Here is an 18780-nt window from a genome sequence, read left to right as displayed (position 1 = left end):
ATACACTGTTTTATGGTTAATGGCAGGTTCCAGACTAAAGAGGTCATCTTTAAATGTATCATATGTACACTTTAGGTGAAAAAAGTGATATAAAATGTTAATCAGCAAACCTTAGAGATGCTAGTAGGTAGATTTGGTTACATTTGGAGTCAGGCAGGCTGAGTTAATTTAACTGTTTCCCCCATTTCCAGTCTTTGTGCTAAGATATCCTCATGAAGCTGTGAGTGAACCACTTTTTTCTTGGTATAACCAATCCAAAAACAAATTACTCAGATCTCTTGTACTACTTTCTTATTTTCAGGGAAAACTTCAAGAGAAAGTTTAAAATGTCATTTCATGTGTTTATAAATATTAGCTGTCATTTCTCTTTCCAAGTGTCTCAGGTCTAAATATTTTTCCTGTCTGTTCTGTCCTGTAGCCAGTTACAAACCAGTTCAGACCAGTTATAATGAGTTTAATTCAAGCCTCAGGTCTCTTCTGTTCTTTGTCATGAACTGATGTTTTGTCACTTTTTATTTATGATGTCCATTATATATTATATTTATGCTGTTATCTGTTATGTGCTCATAACAGATTAACACATTTAGTGACAGTGAAATATTTACATTTTTTTCTTTTTTTTTGGTACAAATGGGTTTCAATACTTTTCCAACCAGTGGCTATTTAATGTTAATTATTTTCTTGTAACCGAGTGTTAGAAGAAACATGGAGGAAAATTTCACAACTGCTGCGAGCAGCGCAAGAAGAAGTCAGGGGATAGGACCCAAATATAGACACCAGAGGCAAAGATCAAGTAGTTCAGTGATTTTATTTACACCATGGGGTACAAAAGCTCAGGCCAGTCAGGAGCAGGCAGGAATCCAAAGTTCAAAAAACAGGGCAAAGCGCAGGTAAAGCGAGAAAGCCAGAATGCTGGCTTGGACAGCTGACTCAGGAACAGTTGAACCGACCCAAACCTTACCATCAGCCAACCCATTAGCCAACTGGGAAGCAAGCAGTTTGTTAGGTTCCCTATAAGGTTAGGACCCCGGAGCAGAGACGCACAGAGACAAGAGAGTGGGAACTGAAGACTTCTTTAATAATACTAGCCAAAAACAGTCCAGCAAGCAGGCAAAGGAAGCAGGAGGCTGGCTGGCAGGAGAATGGCAGAGACACAGAGCGATGGAGAACCTGGAGACTGGGTAGCCAGGGAACAGCATGCCGGGAGAGAGCATGGAAGAATCTGGCACTGAGTGAGTGATGAACCGGGGGTTTTAAACTGGCTTAATGAGTGATGGGCTGCAGGTGGGTCAGGCTGCCAGTGCTGCACCACGCCCCTGCCACACACAAGCTCTGCAGGGAAAACAAAAGGGAGGGGGAACAGAAAGAACAAAAAGTGCAACAACCAAAACATACAACTCAAAACCGTAACACAGTTGGTCAGCAGAATATGGAATAGGCTGGTCGCTAGCTGACTCAGAGACAGATTGACAGGGAATCATGTGTGTTTAGGACATCCTTAATTCATTTAGGTAAAGAATTCCTCAGCCAAGGCTGAAAGGACGCTTCCCTGTGTGCCACAGTCAGAGCAGACTCCTTATTAGGGGCCCTTTTCCAATCACTATAAATACACAGGAGGCTTAATCATAAAGTTCATCTGCCAGTAGTGTCTGTTGGGTCCATCTTTGACCAGAATATACTGTCAGAAATTGACAGTAGAGTAATAACAACACTGGGGATATGGGTTTATGGAATGGTGATGAAGTACAAAAAGGCAAAATCCAGTCAGCAACAAACAGGAATCCAAAGTCCAATAAACAAGCAAAAAGGTGAAATACCAGGTAAAACAGGAAGAAACAAGGAACCAAGACATCACACATACAACAACATAACATAACATTCTGGTAAAGAATGCTGGAGGTCCACTGGTATAAGTGGAGAATGGCTGAATAGGGAGGTGCAGATGGGGAAACTACAGGGCTGATGAGAGGTGGGAACAATTGTGTGGATTGATGGGGCAGCCAAGTGAAAGAGGAAGCCTGAGGACATCTGGTGGACAGCTAGAGGAGTCAGGTCTGAAGAGATGAAGGGAAGAACATGGCCTGGATGAAGTGAGAGGTGTCTGGATACAGAGAAAGGGAACGAGATGGGGGCCAAGATAAGATCCTTTGTCACTGTACAAAAAAACATACAATGAAATTCATGTGACCTTGAGCACTGGACTCAAATATAAAAAAATGGATAGTAACATAAATAAATAAGTATAAGTAAATGTTTTAATTTCACTCATTCAATTTGTGCCATAATGGAATATTGAACATTAAAATTGTGATGTGTTTGAGGGTTTACTGTCAGTTCAGAGTTCATTATGGTGATGGCTTTTGGATAGTAACTGTTCATAAGTCTTGTCATGCATGTTTTAATGGACCTGTAGCATTTTCAGGAGGGCAGCAGTTCAAACAGGTGATGGGCAGGGGGGATGAATCTTTTAGTATGTTGTGTGTTTTCTGCAGGCAACGGGAGGTGAAGATGTTGTTTAGTGCAGGTAGCTGTTGGTGTATGATGTTCTGTGCAGACTTTTATATATATATATATATATATATATACACGTTTGCAATACTTTAAAGGGCACTGAAGAGCAGACTTTGACAGAAAATCCATTTGGGTGACTCCTCCATTCTCACTTCTCAAGGAGGAGTTAAGACTGGAGGTGACTGCAGTGAAGGAAGAGAGCACACAAACACATGTATTAATATTACTGAATATTCATAAATACAGTCTCTCCATGTGTGTTTTGGTCTTTTCTGTGTGTAAATATAAACATGTTGGAGGCTTAATATTTTATGCATGCAGACATTTATTAGAGCCTAAAGCTCCCTCTCTGTGCATATCTCCCTCCAGCTGTTTCATCACATCATTAGAGTCACAATAGAAACAGTGAATGATAATAAGACAATAAAAACATCCTGCTTAGATAATAACATTTAGTAAAACCACTTATTAGAATAACCATTTTCAGATTCAGGTTTATTGTCATATATATATATATATATATATATATATATATATATATAAAGAGAGAGAGAGAGAGAGAGAGAGACGGTGAAATTAAATGTTGTTCCTTGTGGACCTCAGTGCAACACAGATCAGACATACAAATAGCACTTGGTCTGAAGAATGCATGTTCTGACATAAGCAGCAACAACTTGGATCTAAACTTTTCTTGTGGAAAATTTCATGCAGGTCTTTAAATCAAAACAACTGAAGCTGCTATACAGCTCCCTCAGGTAGACTGCTACAGCAACTGCAGTGAATTCCCTAGGCAGATAGTGGTGAGCTACAGGAAACAATGCAAGCTGAAACACTGAGCTGAAACACTAAACTGAAACAATGAGCTGAAACACTGAGCTAAAACACTGAGCTGAAACACTGAGCTGAAACAATGATCTAAAACACTGTGAGCTGAAACACCGTGCTGAAACAATGAGCTGAAACACTGTGAGCTGAAACAATGAGCTGAAACTCTGAGGGGGAAAAAAAGGTTTAACTGCTGCACTGTTTCCTGACAGAAAAAGATCCCTAACCCTAAACACATTCACAGTAAATGAAATTAAACCAGACTGAGAGATAAAAACCTCAGAGGACAGGTTATCTGCTGCAAAGAAAAACAAAACAAAAGAAAGAGAACATAAAGAGAAACATTCCCAACCACTTTCAAACCAGCTCAGGTAATTCCTCTGCTCAAAAAATCCTCACTTGACCCTGCTCATGTGGAGAACTATTGACCTGTCTCACTACTTCCATTCTTATCTAAGTGTATAGAAAGGGTGGTATTTAAGCAGGTCTCTGAATTCTTGTCAAGGAACAATCTTGATCCAAACCAGTCTGGCTTTAGGATTGGCCATTCCACTGAAACGGCCTTGTTGCCTATGACAGAAGCCCTAAGGGCTGCAGGTCAGTCCTCAGTTCTTATCTTGATCTCTCAGCAGCCTTTGATACAGTGAACCACCACATCTTGCTATCCAGATCATTCAGAAAGTCTTCAAACCCTGTTACTGTTTTCACATTTTATGTTGGAATTTATGCAAACATCAATCAAAAATAATTTTCCCTCATCAGTCTACACTCAGTACCACATAATGGTAAAGCAAAAACTATTTTAGAAATTTTAGAAATAAAAATTAAAAACTAAAATACCATATCAACATAAGTATGATACTTGAAGTTTATCTCAAGTTCCTCCATTTCTCTGGATCTGCATCTCTGAGATGTTTCTACACCTGGACTGGAGTCCACCTGTGGTAAATCAGGTTATTGGACACACACCAGTCTATATCAGTTCTCATGGCTGATGATGCAGACCAGAGCAGAAACTATGATGAGGAAGAAGCTGCTGCAGAGCTCAGAGAAAGGATTGTGTTGACGCTCAAAAAAATGTCTGTTGCACTGAAGGTTCCCAAGAGCACAGTGACCTCCATCATTCTTAACTGGAAGACATTAGGAAAAACAGGACTCTTCTTAAAGAACTAACTAAACAATCAGGGAGAAAGGTCTTGGTAAGAGAGATCAAGCACCTCATTGACACTCTGGCAGAGCTCCAGAGATCCTGTGTAGAGATGGAGAACTTCCAGAAGAAGCAGTACACCTGTAGAAGCTTTTTGAGGATGCTGCCAAACTCCTTCAGTCTCCTCAGGAAATTTGGTGTCTGTGTACAGTGATCAGGAGACATCATGAGGATCTCAAAGCTGTTAACCCTTTCAGCCTCTACTTCACCAATGTACTGGAAGACTCACATATAAATGATTCACTTATAAAGTTAACATTGCATGTTATTGAAAGGTGACAGTAAAAAGACATGTTTTAATACAACTTTAAAAGAAATAAAGACTGAGCAGCTCTCAGGTCCTCAGAAACCTAAGGAGCATAATAACTAAAGACTTCTTCACCAGAAGCAATGAAGACCAGAGAGAAAGACAGATCTGGTTTTGACAGGCAATATTTTTTTTTAATCCAAATTTCTTGTCATTTTGCTCTTAGCACCAAAATCTATATCTTCTTCCTTTTTCTTTTTATTAGAAGTAAAAATTGACAACCAGTCTCTGGTGTTTATATTTAGTGACGCTGAGGTCATTCATGGGAAATATCTGGCTGTTTATTATATAGATAATGAACATTGTGTTTATGTTTGATGCGTCTGAGAGGCAGAGTATAAAATTCAAACTAAAGGGCCAGATCTGATCTCTCGATATGATATGTTGACTATTTTGGAGACAAATTTTAATAGAGTCACATAGATAACCTTCTATTTAGAAAATCTGTTTAAAATGTGACAGGATTTGATATTATTTATTTAGGCTGCCACTATCATCATCATTATCAGCAGGCCTATGTGTCCTTATTGTGTGTGTACCTTATTACACATGTATTTTTTTTTGTCCTGAAGGTTTCTGTTCAACACATCTTTCTCTGGTCTGACGGGTCCCGTCCGAGTCCACCAGAACCAGTCTCAGGTCCTCACTTTGAAAAGGTTTCACATCTGGAGCCTGCGGCAGGACGCTTTAGGTCAACCAACCTGGGTGACAGTGGGCAGCTGGGAGGGCAGCCAGCTGAAGGTGGAAGACCAGGGAATCTGGCAGGGACCCAAACTTCGGCACAGGACGGAAGGGATGGGTGGGAGGACCAGGGGTCGTTGGAGGGCGGGGATGCCGGTGGCAGGGAGTAGAGTCCGGGTGGTAACTCTGGTGGAACATCCATTTGTGTTCACGCGGGATGTAGATGATGAGGGAAGCTGCCCGGCCGGTCAGTTCTGCCTGGATGCTGGGACCAACAACTCAGAGACTCTGGAGAGGTTCTTCAGGGAGGTGTCAGCTGGGAATGGCAGCTTCCTGCCTCCACAATACAGCAAGTGTTGCTATGGATACTGCATTGACCTACTGGAGAAGCTGGCTGAGGACCTGGGCTTTGAGTTTGACCTTTACATTGTTGGAGATGGAAAGTATGGCGCATGGAAAGGGGGCCGCTGGACCGGCCTGGTGGGGGATCTTCTGAATGGACTGGCAGAGATGGCTGTTACCTCCTTCAGTATCAATTCAGCTCGGAGTCAGGTGATCGACTTCACTTCACCCTTCTTCTCCACTAGCCTGGGCATACTGGTGCGAAGTAAGGACACGGCAGCTCCCATTGGAGCCTTCATGTGGCCCCTGCATTGGTCTATGTGGGTGGGCATCTTCCTCGCGCTGCACATCACGGCACTCTTCCTCACATTGTATGAGTGGAAGAGTCCATTTGGCATGACACCTCACGGACGCAACAGGATGAGAGTGTTCTCATACTCGTCAGCTCTGAACCTGTGCTATGCCATCTTGTTCGGACGAACTGTCTCTTCCAAGACCCCAAAGTGCTGGACAGGTCGGTTCCTGATGAACCTGTGGGCCATCTTTTGCCTGCTGGTGCTGTCCAGCTACACCGCCAACCTCGCTGCTGTCATGGTGGGAGAAAAGACCTTTGAGGAGGTCACAGGGATCCACGACACCAAGGTAAGATTAAGTATTTTTTGATATTCTTTAGATTTCATCTTTTTGTTTTCCATAGCAGAACAAAAGTTTGATATTTCATAGAAACCAAACCTGTGTGAATCCTGACATCTACATGTGAACACAGGTGCAAACCTGTCCATCTGCTGTTGGCTGGTCTTTGGGACCTGGTGATGTCACCATCATCAAACAGCAGCCAAAAGCAGGTCTTATGGAGCTGGATAGAAATGTGTCTGCAGTGTTTCCACCACAATAATGGTTGGAGCTGGTGGTAAGAGTTTCACAGCCCTGGAACCAGGTCAATGTCAAAGCTGTTCCTGTGTTTTCTGCCTGATGTTAATGATCATCATTTTTAAAATGTTCATCTTTCGACAGTGGAGAAGAGGCAGTAAATAAGAAGAGAGAGAAACATGGATGATGATGTTCCTCTTGGCTACCAAGATGGAGTTAGAGCTGCAAACTCATTATTCATTCACTGTCTTCTGTCATGAAATAACTGTAGATTAAATTTGTTCTGTGGATCACCTGCTTCCCCCTAATTACACTTTTAATTTTAGCAGCAGATTTAAGTATGAAAGACTTCTCAGAGTGTGTATACGGTTGGGGGTGCTGGGAGCTGGGGGAGGGGTTTAACTGGATGTTCATCTGTGTGTGATTAGATTTTTATTTTTAATGTGCACAGACTCAGAGTGCAGCTCTGATCTGCTGCAGGTGTTCAGCAAACACTGAGATGTTAGAATGTTGACTGTGAAATAGTTAAATATGTTGTTTCAATGTTCAGCAGGCCTTTCTGTCTAGGTTTAAGTTTACATAAGCTATATATCTATATGGGCTCTCATCTGGTCCAACCAACATCCTGGTCTCGCGTGGACCTCTGTGAAACATTTTGTCATTTTCAAGATAATCCTGATAATCAATAAATATATCAGTCAAAATTCAGTGAGATAGAATTGATGATGCACACAGACTCAGGTATTTACATATTAAACATTTACTTTAGTTAACTGCTCCTTATCAGCATGAAGTGTAGATGTGTAGCATCTTCTTGGTTAACACTTCATAACACTTCATAAATATCTTGTCTGAAATAAAAAACACACTGATAACAGTCTCTGCAATTCAATGAAATCATGAAATTCACTAATAAAACTTTTGTTTTATTAATTATTGAGCTCACATCACCGCTAAATGCTGCTAAATGTTTCTATTTGGGAAGGACATCAGCTGACAACTGTTGGGGCACAGGTAGGAGCAATTTGGTTATTGGCTTATCATATTAATGATTATCAGTGATAATCACCAATATATATATAAATGTTTACTACAAGTAGTAACCTCGGGGCACCACCCTGTCACCAGGGACCAATGACCAAATTGATGGCTCAAAATACAGTCTCAGAAGGTTGGTTGAAGGGTAAATTCGAGCACTGACTGTTGTGAATCCAGCTGTTATCACAAATATAGTCACAACAATCACAGACAACGGCAAGTTAAATTATAATGGGATTTATTAATAAGAGTAATAATTATTCAACATAGCATCACTTAATATTAAACCGATTATAATTCAACTATAACTAAAACAAACATTGGTTACTAACTAGATGATTACAGGCAAAACACATATGTACAACCGTGTGTGTGTGTGCGTGTGTGTGTGTGTGTGTGTGTGTGTGTGTGAGAGAGAGAGAGAGAGAGAGAGAGAGAGGATGTGACGAGGTCACGTGAATGACGTGTCAGTAGGAACCAAGATGGTGGCAGAGTGAGGTACTCACTAGAGCCAAGATGGCGGCTGGCCGCAGAGCGTGAATGGCGTGAACACGAGAACAAGGGGAGGGGCCTTGAGCCTTACATGTATGATGCGGTCACCCTCTAGGGCCTGAATGTGAGAGAGGTGTAGATGAGGTGCGTGATTGGGAGGAAAGAGGGAGAATAGAGGTGAAGAGAGGAAAGAGTCCACAAGAGATCGTCACCACAGTTAATAATCACCACAATATCACTACACAATAACGGAGCCAGAGAACCGAGCTTGTCTGGTCGGATATTGGTCCTTTAACTAGTGATATTTGGCTTATTAAGCTGATCACAGTGAACGATCTAAACAACAGGATCTGCAGCACTTATAAGTCAGATAGCAACAATACAACACGCTACACTAACTGTGTCTCTGCCCAGTCATCAGCCTCTTACTGTGAGCGGCTCCGGTCCTCCGGAGTTAGAACAGAAAGTCTCTGGGTCTCCATAGCTCGGTCCTCGGCCGGAGCTCGGCCCTTGGCCGGGAGCTCGGCGGGTTGTGTCTCGCTCTCCTGGTGATGACAGTGATGAGTTCCTCGGCGGCAGCGGGAAGATCACAGATGAGGGACGGTGAACTTTGTTTGTCTTTAACAAAGTCGGCGCTCGTCCTCACAGGACGTGAAATCAGCTGATTGCACGTCAGGTCCAAAAAGAAAAGAGACACAGCAGTCTGTGCGCTCGGCCTGCGAGTTGGAGACTGTGACCTGGGCTTGAAGAAGTTCTGGAAAAAGGTCAGATGTTTGCAGATTGCTCCCTTTCAGCAGGAGAGAGCTGGAGGAGCTCTCTACTGTACCTGGTGCACGGGAATTAAGCGCAGGAGGAGGGTTATCACCTGAGTGACGTCACCGGGGATCCCTGCTGGGAATGCCTGGCCGCGGCCAATGCCGTTGCGGAGTTTTCTTTCAAACTCCAATTTTACACATAGGTGTGAATTGTGGGGTGGTTTTGGCTCCATAGCCTGGAGGGAAATGTAGTCCACTCCTTTGTTCTCCCCACGAGGCATGGCTTGAGGCACAGGCTTTGGAGGGCATGCAGGCCTCTCTTTTGTTCCCTTCAGGATGCATGGCTTGAGACTCAGGCTTTTGAGGAAATGTAGGCCTCTCCATTGTTCTCCTCAGAACTCATGGCTTGAGATCCCAACACAACAAAAAACAAAACACGTACTAAATATTTTCAGACCTTTATTAGATGTAGAGACACCATGTTACCAAGCCCAGCATCATTTACACTGATCTGTGATCTGTTCTCTCATTATTTCACTTTTCTGTGCATGTTATTATTTAACCTTAACCCTAACCCTGAGATCGGAGGCACAATATTATACTGACCTTCATTCTTCTTCTTCTTCCTCTCCTTCTTCTTCATTGGTGGTGTGTCAGCTGCACCACCCATCACAGGGTTTTCGTTTTGGGACAGTGAGGGAAAGCAGTGCTGAAGATTACATGAAGAAGAGTTTTCCAGAGATGCACGAGTACATGAAACGCTTCAATGAACCAACTACACCTGAAGGAGTTGCCACCCTCAAGTAAGAGGACAACACCACCTGGTAGTAGATCTGGCTGGATAATGTTTTAATGAGTGAGCAAGTGAGCGAGTGAGTGAATGAGTGAATCACTGAGTGACTGAGTGAGTGAGTGAGTGACTGACACTGAGTGAGTGAATGAGTCAGTGAGTCAGTGACTGAGTGAGTGATTCTTCAGCTTAGCAGTTACAGATGACTCCTCTCTCTCTCTCTCTCTCTCTCTGCTCTGTTTGTCTTATGTTTAGATTTTCCTCTGCCTCCTTCAGTGATCAGGGCACATGTAATAAATGCAGTTTATTACAAGTACATTACAAGTGTAATGGAGGTGAGGCTCAGTGAATTTGAACTGTAACTCTGCTTCCCTGCAGCTCCCCAGGCACTGGGAGACTGCCCAACTGCTAGAAGAGTCATGGCCCTAAGCCCACAGTTCACACCCTACATGGTCTAGTCCAAAGTTTATACTCAGTCAAATATCATTGACTCATTGGGCCTAATCTAAGATTTGTTCTTCAGCGACACCTGATTTATGATCTGAAATCGTCATCCTCCTCAGAGTCCTGGTCTGAACAGACATGAACCACATTTTTATCTGCTTCAATTTGACTTCACCTCCTAAGGATGTCATTATCACTGATGTCCCTCCAGAATAAAGCTCCAGAAATCCACTTCTTGTTTTTTCAGTGTCACAGTAATCCAGTGATAACTGTCAGTCATTTCATGTCTGTTGTTGCTGTCAGTAGTTGCCATATGTTGCTGGTTGCTGTAGTCGCTGTAGTAACTGTCTTTCTGTGTTGAAGGACAGATCCTCCTCAGCTCGATGCCTTCATCATGGACAAAGCTCTGCTGGACTACGAAGTTTCCATTGATGCCGACTGTAAACTGGCAACTGTTGGGAAACCATTTGCCATCGAAGGTAACAGAGTGTGTTTACACTGCTGTACTTCTGTCTTTGTGAGGACCAGGGTGAGGTTTAGACGTTGAGATATTTTTGGACAGTGAAGACATTTACAGTCCATTATTGTGCAATGTTGAGGAAAAGAAAACTCCGAGTCTAGTTCCAAGTTTGCTGTGGTGGTGTAAGTTTATTGGAGTTCCAGGTCATGGTGAGCCTACCAACACAGAGTGGGTCTGGTATCAGGAACTGTTCTAGAATGCAGGGCCAGGGAACAGATATACACTGTCCCCAGGTGTGGTCACAGACAGTTCATGAATGGATCATATAGTGGATGTGTATTGGTTAGTCATGAGCAACAGGTAACTGTCTTACAGGAGGGTGAACTCAGTAGGGGGGCAGGGATGGCTCCCAGACAAGGTCAGAGACAAAGAAACAAAAGGACAAAGGCTTGACACTCAGGTAGTATGATCAAGGCTCTGGTCAGCAGGGGAGCGGAGATGGGGAGGGTAGACAAAGGAGTATGATCAGGAGACTCTGACCAGCAGGGGAGGGGAAATGGGAGGGAGCGACATTTGGTTGGGATTGCCCCAGACGTGTAATGGCAAATGTCCCTTCCAAGAAAATGTATGTTGCATATGTAGATTTTCTTCTTCAGCATCAAACCTTCAAATGTTTGTTTAGATATGCAGACCTGGTTTCAGGGCTCAGGTCAGTATCAGGTTCAGGTCCAGTAGGTTCATGTTGGTGGAGTTAGGGTTCAGGAATGCATGATGTACAAAGTAGTAGTACAAACATGACTTTGTGTGTGTTTCTGGGTTTATCTTCAGTTCACTTTCTTTCAGTTTTGGATGTTTTTTTCACAGAAACTTGTTTCATGAAGTTTCATCATCAACAACATCTCAACCAATCAGATCAGAGGAACAGACTCCCCTGCAGTTAAACAGTTTAAAAATTCACACCAAACTGTTTCCTCCTTCAGAAATTCTGCTGAGAAAACACTTGATAATCAACAGTGTTTAATCATACTGTGCACTACACATGTTGTTTTGTATGTCTTAGCTGTCATGTTGTGTGTCTCAGTCAATCTGAGGGTCTTACAGTGTATATATATATCAATCAGGTGAGTTTCTATCTTATTTCCTCATGGTTTAAATAGAAAACAGATAGCAAAACTGCACAGAGTGGTGCATCACATTACCTGCATAGAAATATGAATTAGGAATACAACATTCTGTGGGTGTCTCCTGAGTGGTGAAGATACAGTGATATAAGGTATACAATGGAAATGTTGTGCTCTCTATAATAATGGTAGAAGATTCTTCACAATCTTAACTCATGCCCTAGACTCATGTTTTACTTAAGCAGTGGCATTCTGTCAAGACAAACAGAGCGAGCAGTATTTCACCAGTTAAAACTAAAAATAGACAAAGAATGATATTGAAATTAAGTGATATCTCTCCTTACATCTGATCTCAGAACAGCTTTCTGTCCCATAAAGGATCTGATGCCAGTTTGCATTCATCATGTAATTTACTGCCCTCTGGGGGCGGCAGCAAGGTATTGTCTCTTATGCTACTTTGAGTTCCAGTTGTTGTATCTACCATTGCTGTCATTTTTGTGGGTGTCACTGTGTCCTGTTGACAAAGACTGGAGCTTCAAACAGAGAGGACAACAGCTTAATGTGGAGGTTTGATCACTGAGGATAGCCCAGGATTTTTGACTGGTGATTACTTACAGCTAAAGTGAGGTAGTTAAACTGTCCGTAATTCAACTTCTACCGTACTGAGATATCATGACATTCCAGCTTTGTACGCAGATGTATGGAAAGTAAATTCCAGGTTATGGTATTGACCTGTTGTTTAATAATTATTGATGACTGTCTCCAGGTTATGGTATTGGCCTGCCTCAAAACTCTCCTCTGACGTCCAACCTCTCTGAGTTCATCAGCAGATATAAATCAGATGGATACATGGACCTGCTGCATGACAAGTGGTACAAAGTGGTTCCCTGTGGGAACAGAGTGTTCGCCGTCACTGAGGTCAGTCTACAGTCTATAATGATATAAACAACATTCATAAATAACTAAAATCATATGTGTCTGTCTATGACTATATATGTGTGGCAACATATTGATGTTTCTTGTTGTGATTATAGTTTATGGACCAGACATGTTGAGAATACAATAAAGATACAGCTGTTTTTACTTTTCCTGAGCTGTCATTGGCCAAACTGATGAACTGCTGCTAAGAGCGAGTACTAACATCAGAACAGATAGATAGATAGATATCTGAGGAGGTTATGTATTATAAAAAAGGTGGGAAGGTCACTGACCCTGACCCGGTCCAGAGACTCACTGTGTCCAGAGAGGCAGGACACCCTTCTTTTTCCTCACAAAATCCACAAAAACCCACCTTTTGTCTTGTGGTGGAAAAAAAATCACCTGGAGAAGAGGGTCCAAATTTAAAGATCCTTTATTCACACAAAAGACCTGAGTTTGTCTCTGCACAGGACAAGACTGACGAACACAGGAGAGAAGACCCTTATATACTACCAGATAATACCAGATACACAATCTTCTGACAAGTTGTCTACACAATCACTTAATCATTGTTTAAAATACATCCCGGACACACATACTGTCAGCCTGCTATTTTGGACAGCATCTTAACTAGAGTTCCTTAGTTGTATATCGTCTCCTTGTACTTCTCCTTCCTTCTTTAACTATTGAAACAACCCATTCCCAGACTCACAGTGTGGCTGTTGTTTATGGTTTGCTGATATGCTATCCGGTTCCTGGAGGCTCCAAGGTCATAAGGCTGGAGTTTTTACATCAGGCCTTAAATTCTACAGTGTTTTGACATTTGCCAGTAAACAGGATCATGCTGTATATTTCAGAGGGACAGGTGTAGTATCTAGTGGTATTTGTGAGAAAAACACAATGATAATACAATGATCTTCATTTACCTAAAATAACTTCACTGAAAACATTACAATGTCGCAAACAATGTTGTGAGTCTCTGACTCCAGCCTGAGGAGTCTGTTTGAAAAAGACATCACATGACTTTAGACCCTAAATATTTCTGTCTCTGTCAGACTCTTCAGATGGGGATCAGTCACTTCTCAGGACTCTTTGTGTTGTTGTGTTTTGGAGTGGGTGGGGCTTTGCTGACCCTGGCAGGTGAACATGGTTTCTACCGCCTCATCCTGCCGCACATCCGCCGCAGACAGAACCTCAAATACTGGCTGCACACGTCACAGGTGAGTGTCAGACTGGATCCAGTTCTGTGTTGTTTAGTGTAGAATGGAGGGACGCACTTCCCCCAGGAATGAGTTTGAACAGTTTATTGCCCATCACAGCAACACATTCAGAGTTTCTCTCAGCACCATTGTGAGTCACTAAATGCTCCATGTTAGCTGACAGAGTCTCTATGATAACCAATAGCATGGTATGCTACACAATTAACAGATGAAAATATGACACTACTCCACTAGTAATACAATTGTTTTTAAATTACTTAAATTCACATTTACAACCAAAAACAGTGGAATTGCACAGAGAGTTCAAAGGCACTAATGAAGTGTGGAGTTGCTGATCAAAGATGTTTAAGAGGTTCTTCATTGGTACCAATAAACTGGCTGTTTGTTTGACAGAAAATCCATCGAGCTCTGAACATGACGTATGAAGACGTGAAGAGGCAGCGAGCTGAGAAAGAGAAAAGGTGTTGCTATGTTGTGTTTCTGTCAAATCACTTATTAACATTAAAATTCAGAATTAATAAAAGTATGAATTTGACAAAGTTGATGTAATTTCCTGATAAAAGACTGACAGTTTCATCACTATTTCTGTATGAGAAGAACTCATTCAGTTTCATCACTAAGTCTTAACTCAGTGTCCACTTCATTTTCAGGTGTTTTAAATGATCATGTGGTACTTATATGTGAATGTGTACGTGGATATATGTATCTCAGGTAAAGAATTACCTGTTGACAGATCTTCTTGTGTCTCTGTTTGGGTTCAGCTGTAACCTGCAGAAGGCTCAGCCCTCTCATGGCCCCCCTGCCCCGCTGGCTCCTGGAGTCTCAGCCAAGTGGAACAACGAGACCAGTAAGGATGCCGCCACTTCTGCTGTTGCGAAGGATGCCCGGGACTTCAAAAGAGTTCACTTCAACCTGGAGACCCTCAACACCCGCCGTCTGCTGGCTCGTATAGCTGCCTCTGATGCCAAGGGAGGTGGGGCTAAAGAAAAGGGGGAGGGGCCAGCCTGGCCAAAGGCAGGGCCAAACACAAGACTATGTGAGAATGGAGGACCAGTGGCTTCGTTCGCCAGCCTAGTGCTCTCTCTCCCCTCTTCCTCCTCCACCACTTCCTCCTCTTCTGCTCAACCCAATACCTCTGCTCCTCCTCCTTCTGTGACTGTAGCCCCTCCTTCTGAAGCTACAATACCGTTCCCTGTTGCAGTGGCCCCGCCCCGGTCCGGGGAGCTGCAGGAGCTGCAGGACCAGATTGAACAGATGAGGGAGAAGCTGAGGACAGCTCTGGCCAGGAGGGCTGAGATCCAGACCACTCTGGCAAAGCCCATCGCCACGATGCCAAACAACCTGACCCCGGTAACCACGACGGCAACAGTAACAATGACAACAATGACAGGAGCCCTCCCCACCCACTTACCCTCAGTTGCCACAGCAAAACCCCTCCCAGCCAACACAAAGTGTGTGACGACCATGACGGACCCGCCTCACAAAGTCCTTTCCAAAGTCCGGCCTCTTCACAGCAGAATGAACAGTCAGAGGAGGTGATGTTCTCTGTATGGGTCAAATGACCCTCTGCACACAGCAGCCATTTTAATCAGCTGAGATTTAACAAATTAAAACTTTTTAAAATTCTATTGTCAACCACAAAGAACAGGATGGACAGAAAACGAAAAGTATCAGCCTCATGAGGTTCTGATGACAGTGACAGACACCAACCCTAACTCCTCAAAAGCCTCTGAACCTATTACAAATACATATTAATAATAATCATCATTATTAGAATTATCAGCCATTATTATAACCATTATAAACTGGGGTAAACTGAGTTGTACCATATTTGGAACATTGAGGTGATATAAATTAATTTAATTAACATTTTAACCCCTTAAATTCAAAGACCCATAATAAATTACTCTCCATTAAAATCTAGATAGAAGCAATTTCTTGAATATTGAATAAGAAATCCTCAAAATCCAAATGATTTCCTTTGTAACTTAAGATGTGTTTAAGTAATTAATTAGTTTTCAGGGGAAATTTTAATTTTATTGGCTTATCAGTAAGGTTTAATGGGCTTTTATTTGTTGAAAAACCTCTCAAAGTGGGCCAAATCTTTTTTTCCTTTACCAGAATTAATATGTGATGTAATTTAGTGGTTTAGGTCTTTTCATGGGATTTGTTGACAGTGAGTCCAATATAAAATTAAGCAGAGTCACACTCACTACTACTAAGATGTAAATGCCCTCAAAGACTTCTCTAGCATATATTTTTTTCAGATGTTTATATATTTGGTAATTATTAAAATTTAGTTACGTTTGTGGTTAATTAAAGCAGGTAGTTGATCCTGTTGCTGCTACTTCAATGACCTTTCACTTTTTTATGTGAACAAAATGAGATTTTTCGACCATTTGCTCCTCACACTGTTTCAAATGGTTTCTTTGTCAGAGACTAGAGTGTGGACATTAATTCAAGATCTTTTTGGAACTGGTGGTGAAGAAACTGGATATGTGAAGCTGAAGGTATGGTCACTCTGCTCAGCATCAAACATTAGAGGACAAACAGGAGGATTTTTTTTTTTCAATTAAAAAACTACAGGAAACAGGTTTGTTCATGAGTTACATCAAACACAAATGTTGGAGTTAAAGCAATAAAGTACTGTGTTCTTTATGCAGAGATGTGAAAAGTAACGTGGAGGATTTAAGTACCTCAAGATGATCTTTCAAGTGTTAACTCAAATCCTGTTTTTTAAATGAATTATATTCTTAGTTTAAGCACTGTAAGGCTTAAAAATAAAAACTACAAAAGAGCATGAATTCCATTTTCATTTTGATTAGAATTTAAAGGCCCCTTTAAGGTCTACATCTTTAATCACTAGGAAACTTTCTACCTTAAAATTCAGTTAATTTACTCTTTAATAATTAAGCTAGTTTAATTGGATTTTAATAGATTATCTGCAGGGTTATAGTTCTACAAACTAATAATTAATTACAAAACCGTTTTCTTTCTCAAATATTTTGCTAATTGTAAAATATCTTAAAAGTTGTAATGTTTTAAGGTAAATTAAGGAATTATCAATAGTTTAAGGGATTTTAGTGGATAAAACCATTGAAAAAGAAGATTCATTTCCACCAAGTTTGGGGTTAATTAACGGATTATACTGTATTATATTTGTGATGAATTATCTGCAGAGTTTAAGGGTTTTTAAGGGCAAAGTTGTCCCTCTCAGTCTATTAATTAATGCACTGAACTGATGCAGTAAACTCCTTACTTTACTTTGAGGTTTTTGCTCTATGAAAATCTATTAAATTATCTTGCTATTGGTGACCCCATAGCTGAGTGGTTAGGGTGCATTACCATATGAGTGCAGATGCTCTTAGCAGGCGAGTCGCCAGTCGATTCCTGACCGGCCTGACTCTTTCCTGCATGTCATTTCCCCCTCTCTCTGCCCCTTTCCTCTCACTCTTTACTATCCTATCCAATAAAGGCAAAATACCCCAAAAATATCATTTAAAAAAATTATCTTGCTATTTTTGAATACATTAATTATCCCATTAAAATATCTTGATTATGTTGCTAATATTGGGTAAATTATTGGCTTTATAATTTAAAAAAAAGAAAGGGATTTGGTTTCCATTTACTGATTAATGAAAATGATGAATGGCTCCTTCAAGGTCTCCTGCAGGTCTGATAAACAAGTTAGAGACCAGGTGTTTCCAAAGGTTTAATCCACACCTTCCTCTTATTCTGTGTTTCTGTGAGGCATTCATAGTCCTGTCTGCACTGATGAGCTGGGAGGTAGATGTCTTCATAGGGAATACACCAGACCCAGGACCCAATACAGACTGTATCCAAATTTTTCTCACAGTAACCAGGTCAGGTCAGGTCAGATTTTACTGAGGCAGCTCTTGGCTTTGTGTGGCACTATGTGCAGTACCTGAGTGGATCTGAATGGAACTGAGAGTATCAGCTCTCATTGCATATATTTTGATTTTTCCTTTATTTTACTTATTTAACAGAATATGATTTAATTATTCTTCAGTTGGCTGCAGAACGTTTTATTGTTTGTGCAGTAGGTGGAAACAGAACTTTATATTATTTATAGAAATTTGTCTTTGAAGCATTACATTATTATCATATTGCTGCTGGTGTTGGTTTTTCTCTCTGTTTGGGTCAACCACATCTTGGATTGGGTACAATTATCCTCGGCTCTGTTCAGATAAGGTCTGTGTTTTTTGAAAATTATTTCATACATATCGGGTTCGGGATGTTTTCTGTGGGTCCATTTCGGATAAAGACCTCTACTGTGAGACTCATTAACCTGTCTGTACTGATGAGGTGTTCACTGACCTGTGTTTGTGTGAACAAGGCCTGATGTTAATGTTCACAATTTTTTTGGAAAAATTAAAAAGGAAATGAACGTATTACTAAATTAAGAATATTTTTTCTTTTTTATCTCTTCATTTAAAAAAACACTTTAAATTTAACATTTCCAACACTTTCAATCACATAATTATGTCACATACTAAAAATAAGGCTACATGTTTTTTTGAATACATGAACTGGTTATCCAAGAAGAATAGTAGTTTGAGTAAATATAAAAACAAACTAGACCTGCAAGCAGGTTTCAGCACAGTCCAAGCAGCTTGCACAGTTGCTAATTGAACTCTGAACATCTTTGTATCCCCAAAGAAAGTGACTTACTGATGTTGCTAACACATCAGCTGCACGCACCTTCTCACATATTGAGGCAATGACATCCCATATGCAAAACTGGTATATTTTAAAACACTTAAAACTATCAGAATGTT

General features: G+C 41.2%; 1 protein-coding gene across 1 annotated transcript; it reads left to right on the top strand.

Moving 5' to 3' along the window:
* The first annotated feature begins 27 nt into the window (after positions 1-27).
* LOC139617527 (glutamate receptor ionotropic, NMDA 3B-like) lies at positions 28-16549 on the top strand. The gene is made up of 8 exons (XM_071473685.1): positions 28-1232; positions 5423-6515; positions 9686-9831; positions 10626-10741; positions 12610-12761; positions 13817-13981; positions 14375-14442; positions 14743-16549. Exons 1-8 carry the CDS (start codon positions 1198-1200, stop codon positions 15518-15520), a joined length of 2553 nt encoding a protein of 850 aa, XP_071329786.1. The 5' UTR covers positions 28-1197; the 3' UTR covers positions 15521-16549.
* The last annotated feature ends 2231 nt before the right edge of the window (positions 16550-18780 follow it).

This window comes from Trachinotus anak, unplaced genomic scaffold (genome assembly GCF_046630095.1).
Source record: "Trachinotus anak isolate AG129_WGS33_773 ecotype Australia unplaced genomic scaffold, CSIRO_AGI_Tana_v1 ptg000090l, whole genome shotgun sequence".
Lineage (NCBI taxonomy): Eukaryota > Metazoa > Chordata > Actinopteri > Carangiformes > Carangidae > Trachinotus > Trachinotus anak.
Note: the sequence above shows the minus strand (reverse complement) of the source record. Positions and strands in the feature narration are given on the sequence as shown.

Excerpts from the sequence above, each read along its gene's own strand:
- LOC139617527 (XM_071473685.1), top strand. The coding sequence starts at position 1,198 with ATGCCGGGAGAGAGCATGGAAGAATCTGGCACTGA. Across the intron at positions 13,982-14,374 it reads ACTGGCTGCACACGTCACAG|AAAATCCATCGAGCTCTGAA; the intron begins GTGAGTGTCAGA and ends TTTGTTTGACAG. Across the intron at positions 14,443-14,742 it reads CGAGCTGAGAAAGAGAAAAG|CTGTAACCTGCAGAAGGCTC; the intron begins GTGTTGCTATGT and ends GTTTGGGTTCAG.